We start from the raw sequence: 17,488 nt of genomic DNA, 5'->3' as shown, positions 1-17,488 counted from the left end.
CTGCGTGCTTTTAAGCTTTATTAGCACAACGTAGGCCGAGTGCCCATTTTAGGGACTTATGTGTGGATACAAGTGTGAATTCCAGCTCTGGCCCTCCCTGTTGAGAGATTTTGGAACCAATCATTTCATTTCTCTGGACTTCAGGATTGATTCTATTCAAGTTCTTTACTAGTTTTTCTTCATAATTACTCCGTGCATTTGTTTTGTTTCTTTTCTTTTTTTTTTTTTTAAACAGAGTCTCACTCTATTGCGCTGAGTAGAGTGTAGTGGTGTCATCATAGATCACTGCAGCCTCAAACCCTTGGACTCAAGCAATCCTCCTGCCTCAGCCTCCCGAGTAGGTGGAACTACAGGCACACGCCGCTACAACTGGCTAATTTTTCTATTTTTAGTAGAGACAGGGTCTCACTCTCGCTCAGGCTGGTCTCGAACTCCTGAGCTCAAGCAATCTTCCTGCCTCGGCCTCCCAGAGTGCAGGATTACAGGCGTGAGCCACTGCACCCAGCCCTGTGCATTTGGTTTTAAAGGCAACTTTGAACTAGGCTTCAATGACATATAGGATAGCAGCAAAGTCACATATATATAGAGATGACACTTTCCCAAAGATTATACATGTTATATGTAACAAAGTAAGTAGAGGAAAGAAAGGCATTGTTATTAACAACCTGTTAGCAATAATTTTAAAACTCAATGCCATCCCACAAACACTTATGTGCCCCAAAAGCACCAGGCCAGAAAGGGAGGAGTTGGCTTTTACCTCTTTCTCTCGTCCTCTGCCTTGCAGAATCAATCGCCAAGCCCCCGCAGTTCTACCTCCTGAATAGATCTTTACTGTGTCCGTTTCTGTCCACCTCCACTGCCTCCACCTGAGACCAAACTTCTACAGTCTCTCTTCTGGATTTCAGAAATTTCCCACCTGATCCGCCTCTCCCGCCTGCCTCTAATTCTTCTCCACGCTGCAGCCAGAGTGACCTTTTAAAAGTAAACCTAGGCGGGAGTCAGTTACATCTGAAACCAATATAGCAAAAACTAAGATTTGACAAAGTCGGTTGGTGATAATCTAGTATTTCTTGTATTTTTATGTCTTTCTGAATGATTGAGGTATTGATTAATAAAAAAAATTTAAAAACAAACCAAAAATCTGATCGTGATACTCCAACCCTCAACTTGCTTACAATGTCTTTTAGGACGAAGGCTAAACTATTATTACTATACTACTATTACTTCTTCCTTTTAATTTTTATTATGGAAAAATTTCAGATGCACATGAAAGTAGAAAGAACAGTAGTAGAACTCCCTTGTGCCCAGCACCCAGCACTCTGCTCAGTATGGCCCCGGGCGGCCCTGCACGACTGAGTCCTTCCTGCCTCTCTGGTTTCCCCTTATACCACCCCTCTCCCCACTGGTCACTAGGCTCCAGCCACCCTGGCTTTCCTTCTTTTTCTAATATGCACGCTCCTGCCCATTCAGGAATTCAACAGACAGTCTTTTTCCCAGAATGCTCATTCTCGGCCTTCACCTCGCCTCTTCTGTTCGTTCACAGGTGTCAGCTAAGGTGTCGGTCGTGTCCTCCAGGAGGCCGTCCCTGACATCGCAGCCTGTATCTCCGGTCTTACACTCCCACAGCACCCAGTCCTTCTCTTTCATTCCGCGCGTCACAGCTGTAGTGAAGCGTTTAGCATTTCCATGTCTAGCTCCCCCACCAGGCTGTAACCTCCATGAGGAAGAGCTCCAGGGGGACAGCAGGCGTGTAAACCATGACTTATGTCATAGGAAACATGCTGTGAGCGGGGATGCAGGTGATGCCACTGGGAGCAGAGGATGTCCGTTTAACCCTGGGAAGACAGCCCTCCCTGGTGAGGTGGATTCAAGTCACATTTTGAAGGCTACCTATAGGGAGAGGGAGAGGTGAGAATACATGTGGGAAAGACATTCCCAGGAGAGGGAATGAAATAAAGGCCCAGAGGTAGGGCTCTGCAGGGTGTGTTCAGGCAGCACAAGCAGGTCACTGTGGCTAGAGGTTGGGGTACATGGGGTGGGCGGTGAAGGGTAGGAGGTACAGGACAGAAGACAGGGCTGGAAAGGTGCGCTGGCATCAGATTGTGAGGCTAGTTGAGTGTTATGCTAAGGAGGTTGGACTTTAGCATTCGCTTTCACACTCTGTCCACCTAAGCAATTATATAAAATTTCATTACTCGAGCTTAGGAGTTATAGACTTCAGCCACCTCCCTGTTAGTGTTAAGAAGCACTAACCACTAACCCCTGGTCTTTGTCTTCCCTCCTCCCTTTACTTAACTTTACAAGACAGCAAGCCTCAAGGGACAGAAAACTGCGGCAGGCTTGCAGGAGGGCATAGGAAAGGGTGAGGAAGCCTAAGGCTCCTCCCCTCTCAGAGAGGGAACGGGACCATGGCCACACTCCTGCCTTGGGCAGAGGCCTCCCCAGAATCGGAAAACTCGGACATCCCAATGCTGACCCAAAACCCCAAAGGTGCCACCTCCCCGGGCATGGTGATTGTCTGGCTTGTGGTGGCCTCCTGGGAGTGGGCCAAGGACATTGTGCGGAGCGCCAGGGAATTCCCGCTAGTGCACTTACCACCCACTCAAGAGCCGACGGCAGCCAACAGGCAATGCTGCGCCATGAAGGTGTTTGTCAAGAAGCTAAGCTGGGCATTGTGGGCGATCCTGAGGGCCCTTTTTAGACCGGCTGTAAGTGAAGGAAAAAAAAAAGAAAGAAACAGTATTTGGAGGCAAACCAGAGCTAGCGTGGAGGGTGTAGCATGACAGAAAGAGCCCTCCCTGGGAGGCAGGGAGGCTTGGCTCCTTTTCTGCTTTCCCTACCAACTTGCTCTGTGATTTTGGATAAGTTATTTCCCCTCCCTGAGTTTTATTTTTCTCTTTTGCAAAACAAGCATGTTAAATTAGATGATCTCTAAGTATTGTTGACCAGTGCATTTTCTAGCTACCTGAATGGGTATGCCCAGTGTGAATTTGTAAAAGTCATTCATAACTCAGGTGTGCTCAGCAGCAAGGCTGGAGTTTCCGTGGTCTTATGGGCAGAGGAGGAAGCGGGGATTGGGTGGGACAAGAGTTGGAGGGAACTAACACAGGGATGGTGCTGATCCCTGAAGAGTGACTCTGAGGAGCCACCACAGAGACCTAATGATTTGGTCTGGCTCAGTGACCAAAAGTGGTCAGTCCATCGCTGAGAAGTGTGGGAACAGGAATACAGACGATAACATAGCGAGAACACTTACTCTGTGCTAGAATCTGCTAAATGCTTTATGTGCATGTATTAGTTTCCTGTTGTTGCTGTGACAAATAACAAATAACTAAAATGAGTGTCTTAGAACAACACAAAGTTATTATCTTACATTTCTGGAGGTCAGAAGTCCAAAATGGATCTTATGGGAATAAAATCAAGGTGTTGGCTGGGTGCAATGGCTCATGCCTATAATCCCAGCAATCTGGGAGGCCAAGGTGAGAGGATCACTTGAGGCCAGGAGTTTGAGACCAGCCTGGGCAACATAGCAAGACCCCATCTCTTTAAAAAAATTGTTTTTAAATCAGCGCGGCATAAGGGTACATACCTGCAGTCCTAGCTGCTGGGGAGGCTGAGGAAGGAGGATTGCTTGAGCCCAAGAGTTTGAGACTATATTGAGCTATGATTATGCCACTGCATTCCAGCCTGGGCAATAGAGCAAGACCCTGTTTCAAGACATACATACATAAAATCAAGGTGTTGGCAGAGCTGTGTTCCTTTTGGAAGCTCTAGGGGAGGATCCTTTTTGCCTTTTCCAGTTTCTAGAGGCTACTACCCATAGTCCTTGGCTTATAATGCCTTCCAGCAGGAGCATTGCTCCAGCCCCTGCTTCTGTCTCACATCTCCTTCTCTGACGCTGACCCGCCTACCTCCCTCTTATAAGGACGCTTGTGATTCCATTAGATCCACCTGAGCATCCAGGATGCTCTCCCCATCTGAAGATCCTTAACTTATTCTTACCTGTCAAGTCTCTTTTGCCAGGTAGCATGTTCACAGGTTTCAAGGATTAGGATGTAGACATCTTTGAAGGGCCATTATCTTACCTACCCCAGTGGCTAGGACTATAGGCACGTGCCTCCACGCCTGGCTAATTTTTACATTTTTTGTAGAGATGAGGTTTTGCTGTGTTGCTCAGGCTTGTCTCAAACTCCTGGCCTCAAGCAAACCTCTTGCCTCAGCATCCCAAAGTGCCGGGATCACAGGCATGAGCCACAGTGCCTGGGCACAACCCTCGCCTAAAGAAGTTAGGTCATTTGGAAAGAGAAAAGTTAAGCAATATTTGGTGTGTGGCGGCATCTTGGTCCCAAGTGACCTGTCTTTTCAGATAGGACCCCATCCCACTCCCAGGTGTATAGGGAGCACTGTCTAACTCTCTGGAGGAGGCTGAGAACCAGGCAGGGAATCTGAGACCTTGAGAAACATACTAGGGTCATAACGATCTCAGCTTAGGACTTGAGTGCCAGAGAAACTGATGGAAAACCCAGTTATAGGGACTAAGCTACATAGCAGTGGATGGGGAAGAATGACCTTAGGCCGCCTTCATGCCGGTATCCAGTGACACGATGGAATCTCAATGTTGGGGCTGACGCTGCCGATGGACTGTCTGCCGACGTTAGGATCTGCCAAGGCTATGTACAGGTGAAGGACCCGGAGATGGCGGCAGAGCTGAGGCACAGAGGGCAGGGGCTGGCTATTGAGCCCGTGCTACCAGAAGGCTTTTCGAAGTGGGTGACATACATCCTGCCTTAGTAAATTGTAAGCGATACTGAACATGACATGTCCATTTCTTCATGGTCCTGCCAGGCCCTGTGCTGGGCGTTGGGGGTACAATGGTGAGGAGGACAGACACTCATTTTACAGCTAGGAGGAGGAGACAGGCAATTGAACATGTGATTACAATGCAGTGCGGTAAGAACCGTGACCAGGAGGAGGATGGGGCCTGGACAGGGCCCTGGTGTAGATGTGAGGGGTCAAGGAAGGCTCCCCGGAGAGAGGGGGGAGAGTGAGCTAGAGAGAAGGAACAATACACGTCAGGGTTTGGAAGAAACGGAACTCACTGGAACATGGAACACTAGGCGAGGAATGGCAAGAGAGGCTGCAAAGGGTCAGGGGCCAAATCACAAAGGCCCTGGATTAAAGAGACGGAAAGCCCTTGAAGCTACCTCAGGGCACTCACACTTTCTGTTCCCTCGTCCAGGAACACTTTTCCTAGAAGCCACGTGGCCCACTCCCTCCCCTCGTCCAGGCCTCTTGCTCAAATGTCACCTCCTCGGAGACCTTCCCTGACCCGTCACTCTCTATCTCCTTAACCTGCTTTGTTGCTCGCAGCACTCAGCACCACGGGTTCTCCCACCAGACTGTCACTAGCAGGTAACGAGGGTGTTCGTGTTCGCTGTTGCGGCCCTCGCACACAGCGCCTGCCGCATAGTAGGTGCTCAATAACTATGGCACGAATGAATGGACAGAACCAAATATTTGGTGGTAGGAGGTAGAACCGACTGTTCTGTGGTAAAAGACTAGATGTGGCAGGGGCAGGAAGGGGAGGGTCATGTGAGGCCGCTAGTTCAGATAACTGGGCAGGTGACAGTGCCATCCGCTGACGTAGCACAAGGGCCTTGAGCTCTCTGTGATGTGAGGTAAGACATTGCAGTTTAGGGGTGTGAGGTACAAGAAGTCCTGGGAGGGGAAAGGGCTGCCTGTCCTATGGCCTCACAGCATGGAACGCCTGAATCCTGCCACTTACTAGCTTTGGGGCTCTGGGTACAGTCGTCCCTTGGTATCCATGGGGGATAGGTTCCGGGGCCTCGTGGATACCCAAGTCCTCGTGTGCTCGAGTCCTGCAGAGCCTCCATATCTGCAGGTTCTGTATCCACAGGGTCCACATCCATGGATATGGAGGGCCGACTGTGATTACTCAACCTCTCTGAACTTCAGTCTCCTCATCTGCAAATCGGGGATCATAATTCCCACCTGGGGGCGGGGGAGTTGTTGCATTCTAGAGTGCCTAGCACAATGCCAGGAACATACTAGGCAGTCTAATAATGGTAGCTATTATCATGGTTATTATAATTAGAACATCTCTGACTGTTAAGAATTTTGGGGGGGGCTGGGTGTGGTGGCTCACACCTGTAATCCCAGCACTTTGGGAGGCTGAGGTGGGAGGATCACCTGAGCCCAGGAGTTTAAGACCAGCCTGAGCAACATAGCGAGACCCCATCTCTACCAAAAATTTAAAAATTAACCAGGCGTAGTGGCGCGTGCCTGCAGTCCCAGCTACTGGGGAGGCTGAGACAGAAGGATCGCTTAAGCCCAAGAGCTCAAGATTACAGTGTGCTGTGATGACGCCGCTGCACTCTAGCCTGGGTGACAAGTGAGACCCTGTCTCTTAAAAAAACAAAAGTTGTTTCTTATGAGTCAAGATCTATGTCCTGCAATCTCTCATTCTGGTCTTAGTTTGGCCCTCTGTACCAAGCAGAACGTTCTCCTTCTTGTTCCCTCTCCTCTGCAACCTAACATCACTCGGCCATCCTCCCAGGACGTGGTTCCCAGTCCCCTTGCTCTCCTGGCCGCTCTCCCGTAGTCAAGCTCCAGTTTGTCCCTGTCCCTCTACATATAAAAGCCCTAGACCTGGGCTTGAAACTCCCATGCATGTTGAGGCCAGTGTCTTGTTCCTGTTGCTCACATCATCACCCTAGATTATGACGTCGGTTGCCCAAGTTCTTTGATCAGCATCTTTTACTCTTTCTTCCTCATTCTAGCCCATGCTTCTATATTTGACACCTTCCTGCCTGGTCCTCCTTTGTAGACTTCATGTCCCCTTCATGTCTGATCACACGCCTGGTCCTGGGCATTCTCCCGCCCTTCTCCAGGCCTGCACGGCCTGGTGGAGGCTCCCACCCGACCCAGGAGCGATGCTCCCCAGTCCCTGCTGGAGACGACCCTGTCTCAATTTGTTCCCTCCCCTACCCTCCCGATGGACATCTCTGTTTTCCGGGCGCACTTGGCAGCCCTGCCCGGGATCTGCCTCCCGCCACCCTCATCGCCACTTCTAATCTCACCACCGCCTCTGCTGTCTGCCGCTGTCTTCCCTCTTCCGTCCACATTTTTTTCTCCTTGTCATTCTCTGCTCTCTCCTTTCCCTGCCACCATTCCTGAATGTCTCAGCTTTGGCTTCTCAGGAACCAAAATCCCGCCTTCGGGCCGGCAGACCAATCGCGTGGTATGGTCTGTGATCTCCACATCTTTGGTTCAGCCCAGCTATTTCGGTCCCTGCTAGCGCTCAGACTTTTCTCACTTTCCTCTGGGTTTACACCTCTTTCAGCACTTAAAGGGTGACAGACATCTTCGAGTTGGTTAACTGAGCTGTAAAGGTTAGATCTGACGTGGCTGGTGATTGATTAATGGATCCAGGTGTAAAAAGATGAAAGCAAGGTCATTCTGTTTAAAACTGAATGGGGCTTTTTTTCTGCTAGTGGATTTTATCTTGTTTTCAAATGGTACAGTGGAACCTATTGCTTCATCAAGCAAGGAAGTCAAACCACAATAGATTGAATTTCAGCAGATGTTTTTTTGAAACCTCTAATAGATACCAGGAATTGTGCTTGGTGCTTTAATGGTGTGCAGTACTCATTAAACCTTCCCAGGATGAAGTCCCTTCCTTGGTACCCAGGCAGTGCCTCCTAGACCAACTGTTCATTCATTCACTCATTCATTCATGAACTCAGTGATTATTTATTGGGCCAGGCACTGTGCTAAGTACTGTAACAGACACAAAAATAACTATGGCACAGTCTTTGGTCCCCAGGAACTCAATCTAGTGTGGAAAAGACATATCAACCAATGGATATGATACATTGTGGTAGCTGTGTTCAGAGTAGTGTGTACAAAGTACAACAGGAGTAAGGAGGGCAGCCACTAGCTCTGCCGGGGAGAACAAGGGAAGGTTTAACAAAGCAGGTGATATTTGAGCTAGACCTTTGAAGGATGAGTAGGAGTTTGCTAACATGCATAAAGAGAATGGGCTTCGGAGGCAGCAGAAACAGCCTGGAAGTGTGAAAGGGCAGGGAATGTTTGGAATATTGTTGCGACTGAGTGTAGAACACTTGCTCCAGCCTCAGGGGCTTCTGCCCAGAGAAACAAAAGGATTGCCTGGGTCACAGAGAAAGTGAGTGGCAGAGACAGGTTTAAGCATTGGAAGCTGGAATGGTCAGACCCCTAATCCATCTTACTTAGCCTCCCACCCTCTAACACACACACACACACACACACACACACACACCCTCTGCCAGGTCCCATCTCAATGCCCTACTCTCTGGCTTAGATGCTGTCATTTGACCAACCCCTCCCCCTCCTATTTCCCCGCTTAGGAGTTTGCTCCTGAGCCCTGAGGCTTGTCCCCAGTGAACCTGGGAGTGAAGCAGAGCCCAGAGAAGGCACTAACGCTCCCCTGAGCCCCACCATGTGTCTGGTCCACTCCAGTGTTTGGTGCTGACCCAGACATTTGTCTATGGCCTGAGTCCTTAGAGCCTGACTCCTGATGTTGCTGAGATAGACTCTGTGACCTTTCTGATGGGTCCTGGTTGCCTCTGAGATGCTCCTTGCTTGAGTATCCCAGAAGAGGAGCTGGGTTAAACCAGGTTGCCAGCCCTTTACTGACAAGGAGCTACTTTTCATTCCCCAAAGCCTGAGAAGGCTGAAGTGGGTTTATGTGGAAGGTTCCCTGTTCCCTACTTCCTACCATAAGCAGGAGTGCAGGCTGGAGGGGAGAGGAGTCTTAAATTCCACGCTAGCTTAGAGGTGGGCGCTCAAAAAATACCCCATTGGCTGACTGGTCTGTCAGCAGTATCTGCGCAAACGTCCTTCCCTCGCCATTGCCCAGTGCTGTGTTCATCTTAGTCGGACTTTCTAGAGAACTAATAGAGTCTGTTGACAGACAGGGAGGACCTGGATATATTTTAGATTTGTACTGCACCTCTTTTTGGAATGTCCTGAGACAACTTGCAGATTAAAACATGCTTTTTAAGTAAGTCTTTTAAGGATGAAACATAACTCAGTGGTCTGAAAAATGAAAAAAGTAATAGTTACTTCCAAGCATCACTGTGCTCAACGCTGAAGCCATAAATTTGGCTGACAGGTTCCTGGCAAAAAGGCCACAAGGGAAAAGCACTGGGCTACCCAGTGCTTCTTTTTGTAGACCTTAAAGCAAACAGAATCTATTGGGAAAGCGTTTTCTTCAAGCTAAAGCCTTGTAGAAAGTGATTGTGTTTGGTCCTAAGAAAGGTGAGTGAGAGAGTGAAAAGTATACAGTTCATTTTAGCCAACGTTTCTCCCCATCCTCTCAACCCCAGATCCTAAGCAGTGCGCCCAGTCTTCCGTGAGGGATGGTCATGTCCATGGACTTGACCGTGAAAGATGGACTACCCTGCATGGGACCCACGAAGGCAGGCTCCTGGTCCAGGGAGCACATGGGAGCGCAGTCTGACTAGATTTCAAAAGGCAGAGAAGGAGTCAAACCCTGTTTTCCACCTCGATTTCACAAAAGTAACAGAAACACCACCCGAAAGGATAGCAAACACTTTCTGAGTGATTGCTGAGTGTCAGATGTCAGGTGTATTCATTCATTTCATCTTCACAACAACCCTGTGGAGGAGGAATTATTATTTACGTTTTACAAATAAGGAAACTGAAGCTCAGTTTGCCCAGGACCGCACAGCCAGGAAGTGAAGTCAGGATTCGATCTCAGGGCTGTATGTCTCTTTCCCACTATATCACCCTGTTTATTCAATTCAAAAGTTTTTAATTAAAGTTTCCATAAAGAAAGGGAACATAACGTGACATTCTGGCTGACAGAATGTGGTACGGGGCCCGAATGCTTTGATGACGTGACTTAACCCGGGAATAGAAGTTGGGGCGCGTAGATTAACAGAAGGGTGACTCGTCAGTTTCCCTGTCATTTCCATTTGCAGGTGTCTTACTTGAGCTTTTGGCTGATCCTAGGCCACAGTCAAATCACAAGTGACTCTTTGTAATTTTTCCACTCTGTGAATCAATAATTGTATATCATCTCTCTCCACTCCTCTCCTTTCCAGCTTCTCCACTCACTGCCACCACCCCCTAAACTTTGAGCCTTTTTAAATACTGCCCAGTGTGTGCCACGCTCTGCTGCACTTCCAGGCAGTTGCACGTGCTGTGTCCTTTAAGGGTTAGCTCAATTCCCAACTCCACCTGGAAGCCTTCCCTGAACTCCTCTTTCTCCCTATCCCCCTGCTACTGTGGATAAGAACCCTTCTTGTGTTCTCCCATAGAACTCTGTACCGTCCTGCTTTTTAGCACTATATTTTCATTTGGGTTTACTTCTCAGTCTGTGAGTTCCTATCCACCTTTGTATTCTAGAGCCTTGTGCAGTGCCTGGCATGTAGTAAGTGCTCAATAATGCTTGTCGAATGGACGTAATGGATGGCTATGCGTGTCCAGCACTATCCTAGGCACTGGGTATATAGAGATGCGTAAGATATGAACCCTTCCCTTGAGAAGCTTAGAGTCTGGAGGAGATTGATAAGTAAGGTTAGAGCCCAATATTATAAGATCTATAATACTTGTAGTAGGGGGTTTGGGGAGCACAGAAGAGGGAGAAAATAACTTAGCGTGGCAAGTCAGGGAAGCCTTCCAGAGGTAGTAATTTATGGGTTGAACTTTAAATGTGAAAAATTTTTGGCAAACGAAGAAGTATACTAGGCAGAGGGAAAAACACAAAGGCATGAAAGCGAATCAATGTTTGGGGAACTGCGAGAAGTATTGATATTCCGTGCCATCATTCAGAATGAAAAACATGTTTTAGATACCAAATGTGAGAGAGGTAAGGTTGTTACTCTGTTGTGGATGTTTAAGGCTTTTTTATTTTGACAATTTGGTTTTTAATCATCAGATGGATTTTATCTCAAGGCAGTAAAGATGTTATAGTCAACTTTGGTGAAATAAATAATAACTTATTTATAGTTCCTGCTCTGCCTCCTTCCAAAAATGGTTTGATCTGACTTATGATAATAAAAGGCACAGCCACAATAAGCCTGTTCATATAGAAACAGGAAACAAAAGCTGTAGATAGGAAGGGAGTCATACCTTCATTAGCTCACTTGGTGCCCAGGATAACCCTCTGAGGATGGGAGACAGTTACTAGCTCCCAGCCGGGCTTATGGCAGTGCTCCCGGCAATGCTTGCGGGCTCAGGAAAGAAGTGGATGTTTTCCTCATTTGCCAATTGATGCCACAGGTATTTCTTGATGCTCTCGTTTCTTTGGGTTTCCGTCCCCTCCTGCTTTTTGGTGGGAATAATCGCCGTTACATCCTTCACATTCGTTGCTTGTTTGGGCTCCATCACCCAAGCTTCTTTCAGAGTCTTTTGCCCTGATAAAGTTTTTCTCCTTTAAAGAAAAAATAATTCCATGCATAAAAGTCAGAAAACAGAAAAGCACGTAAAAAGAAAAAAGCAGTAACCCATGATGCCGTAACCAAAGGAGACTATCACAGTTAATTCTTTTTTATTTAAAAAAAATTTTTGACATCATTTTGGACTTTCAGAAGTTTTCAAAAATAGGAAAAACGAATTCCTGAATACCTTTCACCCGGATTCCCCAACTGTTACCATTTTACTACATTTGCTTTATCTGTCTTTCTCTTTTCTCCTTTTCTCTTTGTCTTTCTCTCTATATATGGATTTCTGAATCCATTCAAGAATAAGTGGCAGACATCATGCACCCTTATGTAAGCCTGAATACTTCATTGTGTATTTCCTAAAAACAAGGAATTCTCCTACGTAAATATTAATTTGTATGTGTACCCTTCCAGATTTTTTCTATGCACATATTGTTTATATTTGGATCAAATAATACAATGTTTTATTCATTTATAGTTATTTATAAAGGCTTGCTTTTTAGGAGAGATTAACAATAAAGATTGTATATAATCTCCTGCCAGTAGATACTCTGCAAAATGATTCTTCATCAGACTCTGGCTGTAGACACGCTGGGTCTCTGGTTGGCACAACATTTTCCGGAGACCACCCTACTTCAGAGAATCAACTGTTCTTGTGCTCTTGCGTGTTGAGTCTGATATCAGTGGAAAGCACTGAATAAATAAGTAAAAAGGCAGGGTAGCGGCAAGCTCTGAATTCAAATTCGGCTTTTATTCCATTGCCAGTAGAGACTCAAGGAAAGGTTTATAGCAGGGGAGTGAGCCAATAAGAGCTGTGTTTTTTGGAGATTAATTTGACAGTGTCTGCAGAATAGAGGAAGAAACCAGAGCATGTGTTCACCAGTCGCTTGGGTAAAATGATCCCTAATTTTAAGGGCAAATCTCAGGTAGAATAGAGCCTTCTCCAGCTAACGCGTCCTTTCCTCTCATATGTCTTTCAGAACTGGCTGAAGTCATACGGCTACCTGCTTCCCTACGACTCCCGGGCATCTGCGTTGCACTCAGGGAAGGCCTTACAGTCAGCAGTCTCCACTATGCAGCAGTTTTACGGGATCCCAGTCACCGGTGTGTTGGATCAGACAACTATCGAGTAAGATTTGCGTAGGACATTGTGCCTTTGAACTTTCTGGACTCACATCTGGGTTTGCATTTGTCATGGCCCATGCACACAGCATGCCTGTCCTACCTTCCTGTCTTCTCCTCCTGCAGCGCCGTCCTGGGAGGGGACTCCCCAAAGTGCTCTTTCCTATGTGAGCTGAGATGTGCTGGGATGAGAGTCCTGGCCCTGTCATGCACTTACTGTGTGACCTTGGAGAGGAGTCGCTTAACCCTTCTGGGCCTCAGTTTCCTTATCAGTACAATGAGGGGTTGGGTTACAGACAGTCTCCTAAATCTCCTGGGGCTCTAGTAACTTACAGTTCTGCGAGTAGCCGACTATAGTTTCTGGCCACGTATGAGTCTCACTCAATACAGAAAACTCTTGAATGATAATGGGATGGCAACTCTTGTCTCATTTTTTCCATTTACCAAACGTATGCTGAGTGTCTGCATGTGCCAGGCACCATGCTTGGTCCTGTCCTCCTGCCTGCCAGAGGCTCACTGTCCAGTGACAAACACAGTCATCCAGCCACACCAGTTAGAGCTCAGAAGGAAGCACTGAGTTTCAGAGAGGCATTTAGGAGGTAGGAACAAGTAAATCGAGCCACGAAGATGATTGTGATCACTCTAGGGAGAGTAGAAAGAGGAAGAAGAGAAGGGTGCTGGGGATGGAACCCCACAAGGCCAGCGGAGAAGGAGCAGCCGGAGCAGAGGAGGAAGCCCAATGGGTGTGATGCGATGTCCTGGCAGAGAGGGGCAGCGTCCGCAGGGCCAGCTGCTGCAGAGTGGCCCAACAGGAGCAGGACTGAAAGGTGTCTGCTGAGTTTAGTGACAAAGGGGTGGTTGTTGTTAACCTCAGCGGAATGGCAGAGACGAAGTCAGATTGCAGCAGGGAGAAGGGGAGGAGAGGAGTAGAGATGGCAAGTGGAGGGAAAACATTCAAGCTTGACCTCGCAGGGGCGGAGAAATGGGTGGTAGCTCAAGAGGATGAAGCTTGGTTTGTTGGTTTGTTTGTTTAAGACGGGAGAGAGTTGAACAGGCTTAAATTCAAGAAATAGCTATGAAAGCTATTTGAGAAAAGCCATTCATGCCATGAAGGCACGGAGTAAGTTTCCTAAGGAGGTAGTAAGGACAAGAGCCTAGCAGGGCTGGGTGAGGACTCAGGGGAGTTGGGAGAGGAACAGGAAATGCACCCAATTGTGGACCAAGAATCAATCTGCCCCTTGGGTAAGTCACTCCTTGACAGAATCATGTCTCTGGGTCTCAGCGTGTTTATTTGCAAAGGGGACTGTTGGGTTATGGCTCTCAAATTCTAGATTCCATTACTCTACGCATCCAAGCTTTTAAAACTTGGTGAGTCTGGGGTTTTAGGATCCTGAAATTCTGGGTGAACATTTCCTATCCCTAGGTTCTCTGATTGTGAGATTGTGAAATTCTGAGATAACACATTTGACTGCCCCTGTGATGTCAGGTATACAGTGGATTCCTTGGCCCTGTGGCCTCTCGAGTGAGCTGAGGAAAGAGAGCCCGGCGGCCTTTCAAAGCGGAGGTTATTTTGAGGGCTGTGTGCAGGCCTCGTGGCGGCGCACCCTGGGGCAGGAGCGCTGGTGTCTCTGCTGGGGCACCACCTGGCCGTGGGTTTCACTCCATTCCAGAAAGCCCCAGGCCTGCTGGACAGGGTTCAGAGAGTGGCAGGTGCACGGTGAAAGGCGGAGGCAGAGGGAACGATGTGAGGGAAAAGGATGGCATTTCCCACTTGCAGTTCTGCCTGTAGGAAGGCAGGGAGTGGTGGTCTGAAAGCACGGGAAGGAGGAAGCCATTCACGCCTAACCGGAGACCTGAGACGTTGGGGTGAAATTTAGAGACCTGAGTTCCAGCTCCAGCTCTGTGACCTTGGGCAACGGCTGCCTCTCTCTGGGCCTGTTTCCTCCCCGAGGGGCCATTCCAGGTCTAACTCGGCCTTGCAGTAGCAGAGTTGGCTCTTGGTTCTCCTCCCAGGGACTGTCAGTAAAAGGAAACTAGATTAGCAATTTAAAGTACGATTTCTGAATGTCTACCTTGGGAAAGGCACACACTCACTCCTTCACTCATTCAGTCAGTCAGCATAGTTCCTCTAGCTCAACCTTGGGCTAAGCATTGGCACAAAAAATAAAGCTCCAGGCTTTGTTTGTTAAATTGCATTAGTTAACAGTTCACGTATCCATTCAGCTAAGTTCCAGTCCTGCCTCGCTGTTTTCTATGTTTTACAAGTTACTCGATTTATTTTGTATCTTCCCCTCATCTATAAAGTGGGGATAATAATTTCTGGTTACCTCACAGGGTTGTCTTGAGAATCAAAAATTTTAAATGCCTATGAACATTGTGAAAATTATAAATGTTTATACCAACGCATGGTATTGCTATTATTATACCTTTTATTATTGATTTTTGAGTATGGGGCGTTCTCTAGGCAATGTGGAGCCTACGAAGGGAAGTAAGATCTGGCTAATTCCTTTGAGGGGCTTTTGATATTAGGTTGAAAGAGTCTCTGTCTGCTTTTCCCTACACTGCCAATGGCGACTGCTTTTACCTGCGAACGAGGTCAGACTGCTCTCCCTCCCAGCCATCCTATGCTACAGTGTAGTGAGTTGGTCATTAGGCCAGCACAAGGATGGACATAAAATGCAGGACCCCCATCAGCCACGATCTTCAAAGTCTCCTATCTTGGCCGCTTTTAAAAAAATCTCCAATGATGTCCCAGGCTTACCTTTTCCTAATGTAACTTTACCTGATAACAGTTATCAGGATTTACTTAGTTCCAGGCACGGGGTTAGTTTCTGGGAACACAATTATACATATGACATAGGTCCTGTCCTCAAAGAATTTACCATTTACTAGAGACAATAGACAGAGACATTTAAATCACAATACAATGTGGTAAGTGCTGCAAAGAATTGTGTTCCAAGTCCTATAGCTGTTCAGCCGCTTCTGGAACACTCACGGTGAAAGAGAATTCGCTGCCCCCCATGCTCTGCCATTCTACTGTTGGGTAGTTCTGACTCATTCATTCATTCAGTCAGTCAGCAAGTCACTACTGAACCCCTTCTGTGTTAGGCACTGTGCCAGCCCTGGGGACACAGGCAAGGTTCCTGTCCTTATGGAGCGTAGAATCTGGGGAGAGAGATAAAGAGTAAATAAGCAGCAAATACATAATATAATTGCAGGGAGTGATAAATGCTATGAAGAAAAATTAAGCAGGATAAGCAGATAGCAATGGGATGGGGAGGGGGATACTATTTTAGATAAGGTGGACAGGGAGGTCCTCTCTGAAGGGGTGACATTCGAGCAGAGACCTTAATGAGGTACAGGAACAAACCACCTGAAGAGGAAGAACATGGCAAGTAGAGGGAACAGCAAATGCAAAGAACACGGAGTGGGACTAGGCTTAGCATGTTCAAGGAACAGCAAGAACGTCACCGTTGCTGGAGCATAGGATACGAGGGGATAAGGGTGATGTTATTGGACAGGTAGGCAGGGGCTAGATCACGCGGGACTTTGTGGGCTGGAATGAAGGGTTTGGATTTTATTCTAGTGTTTGGGGAAGTCGTTGGTGGCTTTGAACCAGGGAATGATGTGTTCTAATTGCACATACAGAGCATTTTCACACACACTCCCTCCTTTGAGACTCACTGCCTCCTAAAAACAGCAAAGAATCATAATTCTCATGTTGCAGATGAGGAAACTGAGCGTCACCTTGGTTCAGTTGCTTGCCTGGGGCCCTGTGATTAGTGGTGAATGGAGCTGGAACTCACCAAGTCCTTGTCTTCTGATTCGCAGTCCTCATACAGCACTGTTTCTCCACATTTGGTTGTTTAAGTGCATGAATTAATGAATCAATCAGCCAATCATGTTCCTGTCGGGGCCCTTCAGAGCGAGGGTCCCAGAGTGTAGGCTGAGGCTGCACATTGCCTTTCAGACTGGGACCGGGGATCACGCCGGTGCCTCCTGGAGTGCTCAGGGACCACAGCGTGTATATATATGTGGGTGTGTGTGTGTGTGTCCTCCTTCTGCCCAGGTGGATGAAGAAACCCCGATGTGGAGTCCCTGATCACCCCCACTTGAGCCGTAGGCGGAGAAACAAGCGCTATGCCCTGACTGGACAGAAGTGGAGGCAAAAACACATCACCTACAGGTGCTCTGACTCCCTGTCTTTCTCCCTGGCTTTGGACTCCCCCTCACTCTGGTTTTCCTGGCCTGAGTCTCAGAGGCTCACAGTGTAGGTGGGTGATTAGGACCAGATGCTGAGAGCCTATGACTTTGTCCTCCCTGTGGCTTCCACAGGATGCTGTGACTCCTACTTCAGGTTTATTTGGTCCTTTGGGGGCTCATTAGTTGTGTTCTGTTTAGATGCCTGTGGTTTTTAGGTTACAGAAAGTGGAGTACGGCTTGTCCGGTAAGTTTCAGCTGTGATAAAGAACCAGGCTTCATTCATTCTCCCTGTCACTGCCTGCCAAACCCCACCTCCTCTAACCCAGATGCCCTCCCCACCCGAGGTCAGCCTGATGGACTTCACCTGAGATTCCCAACACAGTTACAGTTGTTTCCCAAGGAGTACAAAGGACCTGAATCACAGTAGTGTCATTCCTTGACTGTCTGGGTAAACCAAGGGCAGAGCAGGATCAGTCTCCAAGTCAGACTAGTGGACCAAGAGCAGAGATGATGGAGCCAGCAAAGCAGACTGAGATGTTGGAATTCAGAGTGGGGCTGGGGCAAGGGCCAGGCACAGGGTGGGCTCAGGTGAGTGCTGTTTGGCACCTTTCAAGGATCTGCTGTCATCTTGGGTGGATCCCCTGGGTGCAGGGGCAGGATCTGAGACAGAGATCCTTAGAGTTAAACTAAGG

At 47.8% G+C, this 17,488-nt stretch overlaps 1 protein-coding gene across 1 annotated transcript in view; it reads left to right on the top strand.

The window, feature by feature from the left end:
* Positions 1–2,408: 2,408 nt before the first annotated feature.
* The window catches only part of MMP24 (matrix metallopeptidase 24 (membrane-inserted)), a 34,363-nt gene continuing 19,283 nt past the window's right edge, over positions 2,409–17,488 (top strand). Inside the window, exons 1-3 of the mRNA XM_012665709.1 lie at positions 2,409–2,708; positions 12,452–12,600; positions 16,663–16,779. Of these exons, the coding sequence (XP_012521163.1) occupies positions 2,409–2,708; positions 12,452–12,600; positions 16,663–16,779 (566 nt within the window). The remainder of the gene's footprint in view (positions 2,709–12,451; positions 12,601–16,662; positions 16,780–17,488) is intronic.

The sequence above is a fragment of the Propithecus coquereli genome, unplaced genomic scaffold (assembly GCF_000956105.1).
Source record: "Propithecus coquereli isolate 6110/MARCELLA unplaced genomic scaffold, Pcoq_1.0 Scaffold122, whole genome shotgun sequence".
NCBI classification, from domain to species: domain Eukaryota; kingdom Metazoa; phylum Chordata; class Mammalia; order Primates; family Indriidae; genus Propithecus; species Propithecus coquereli.
Note: the sequence above shows the minus strand (reverse complement) of the source record. Positions and strands in the feature narration are given on the sequence as shown.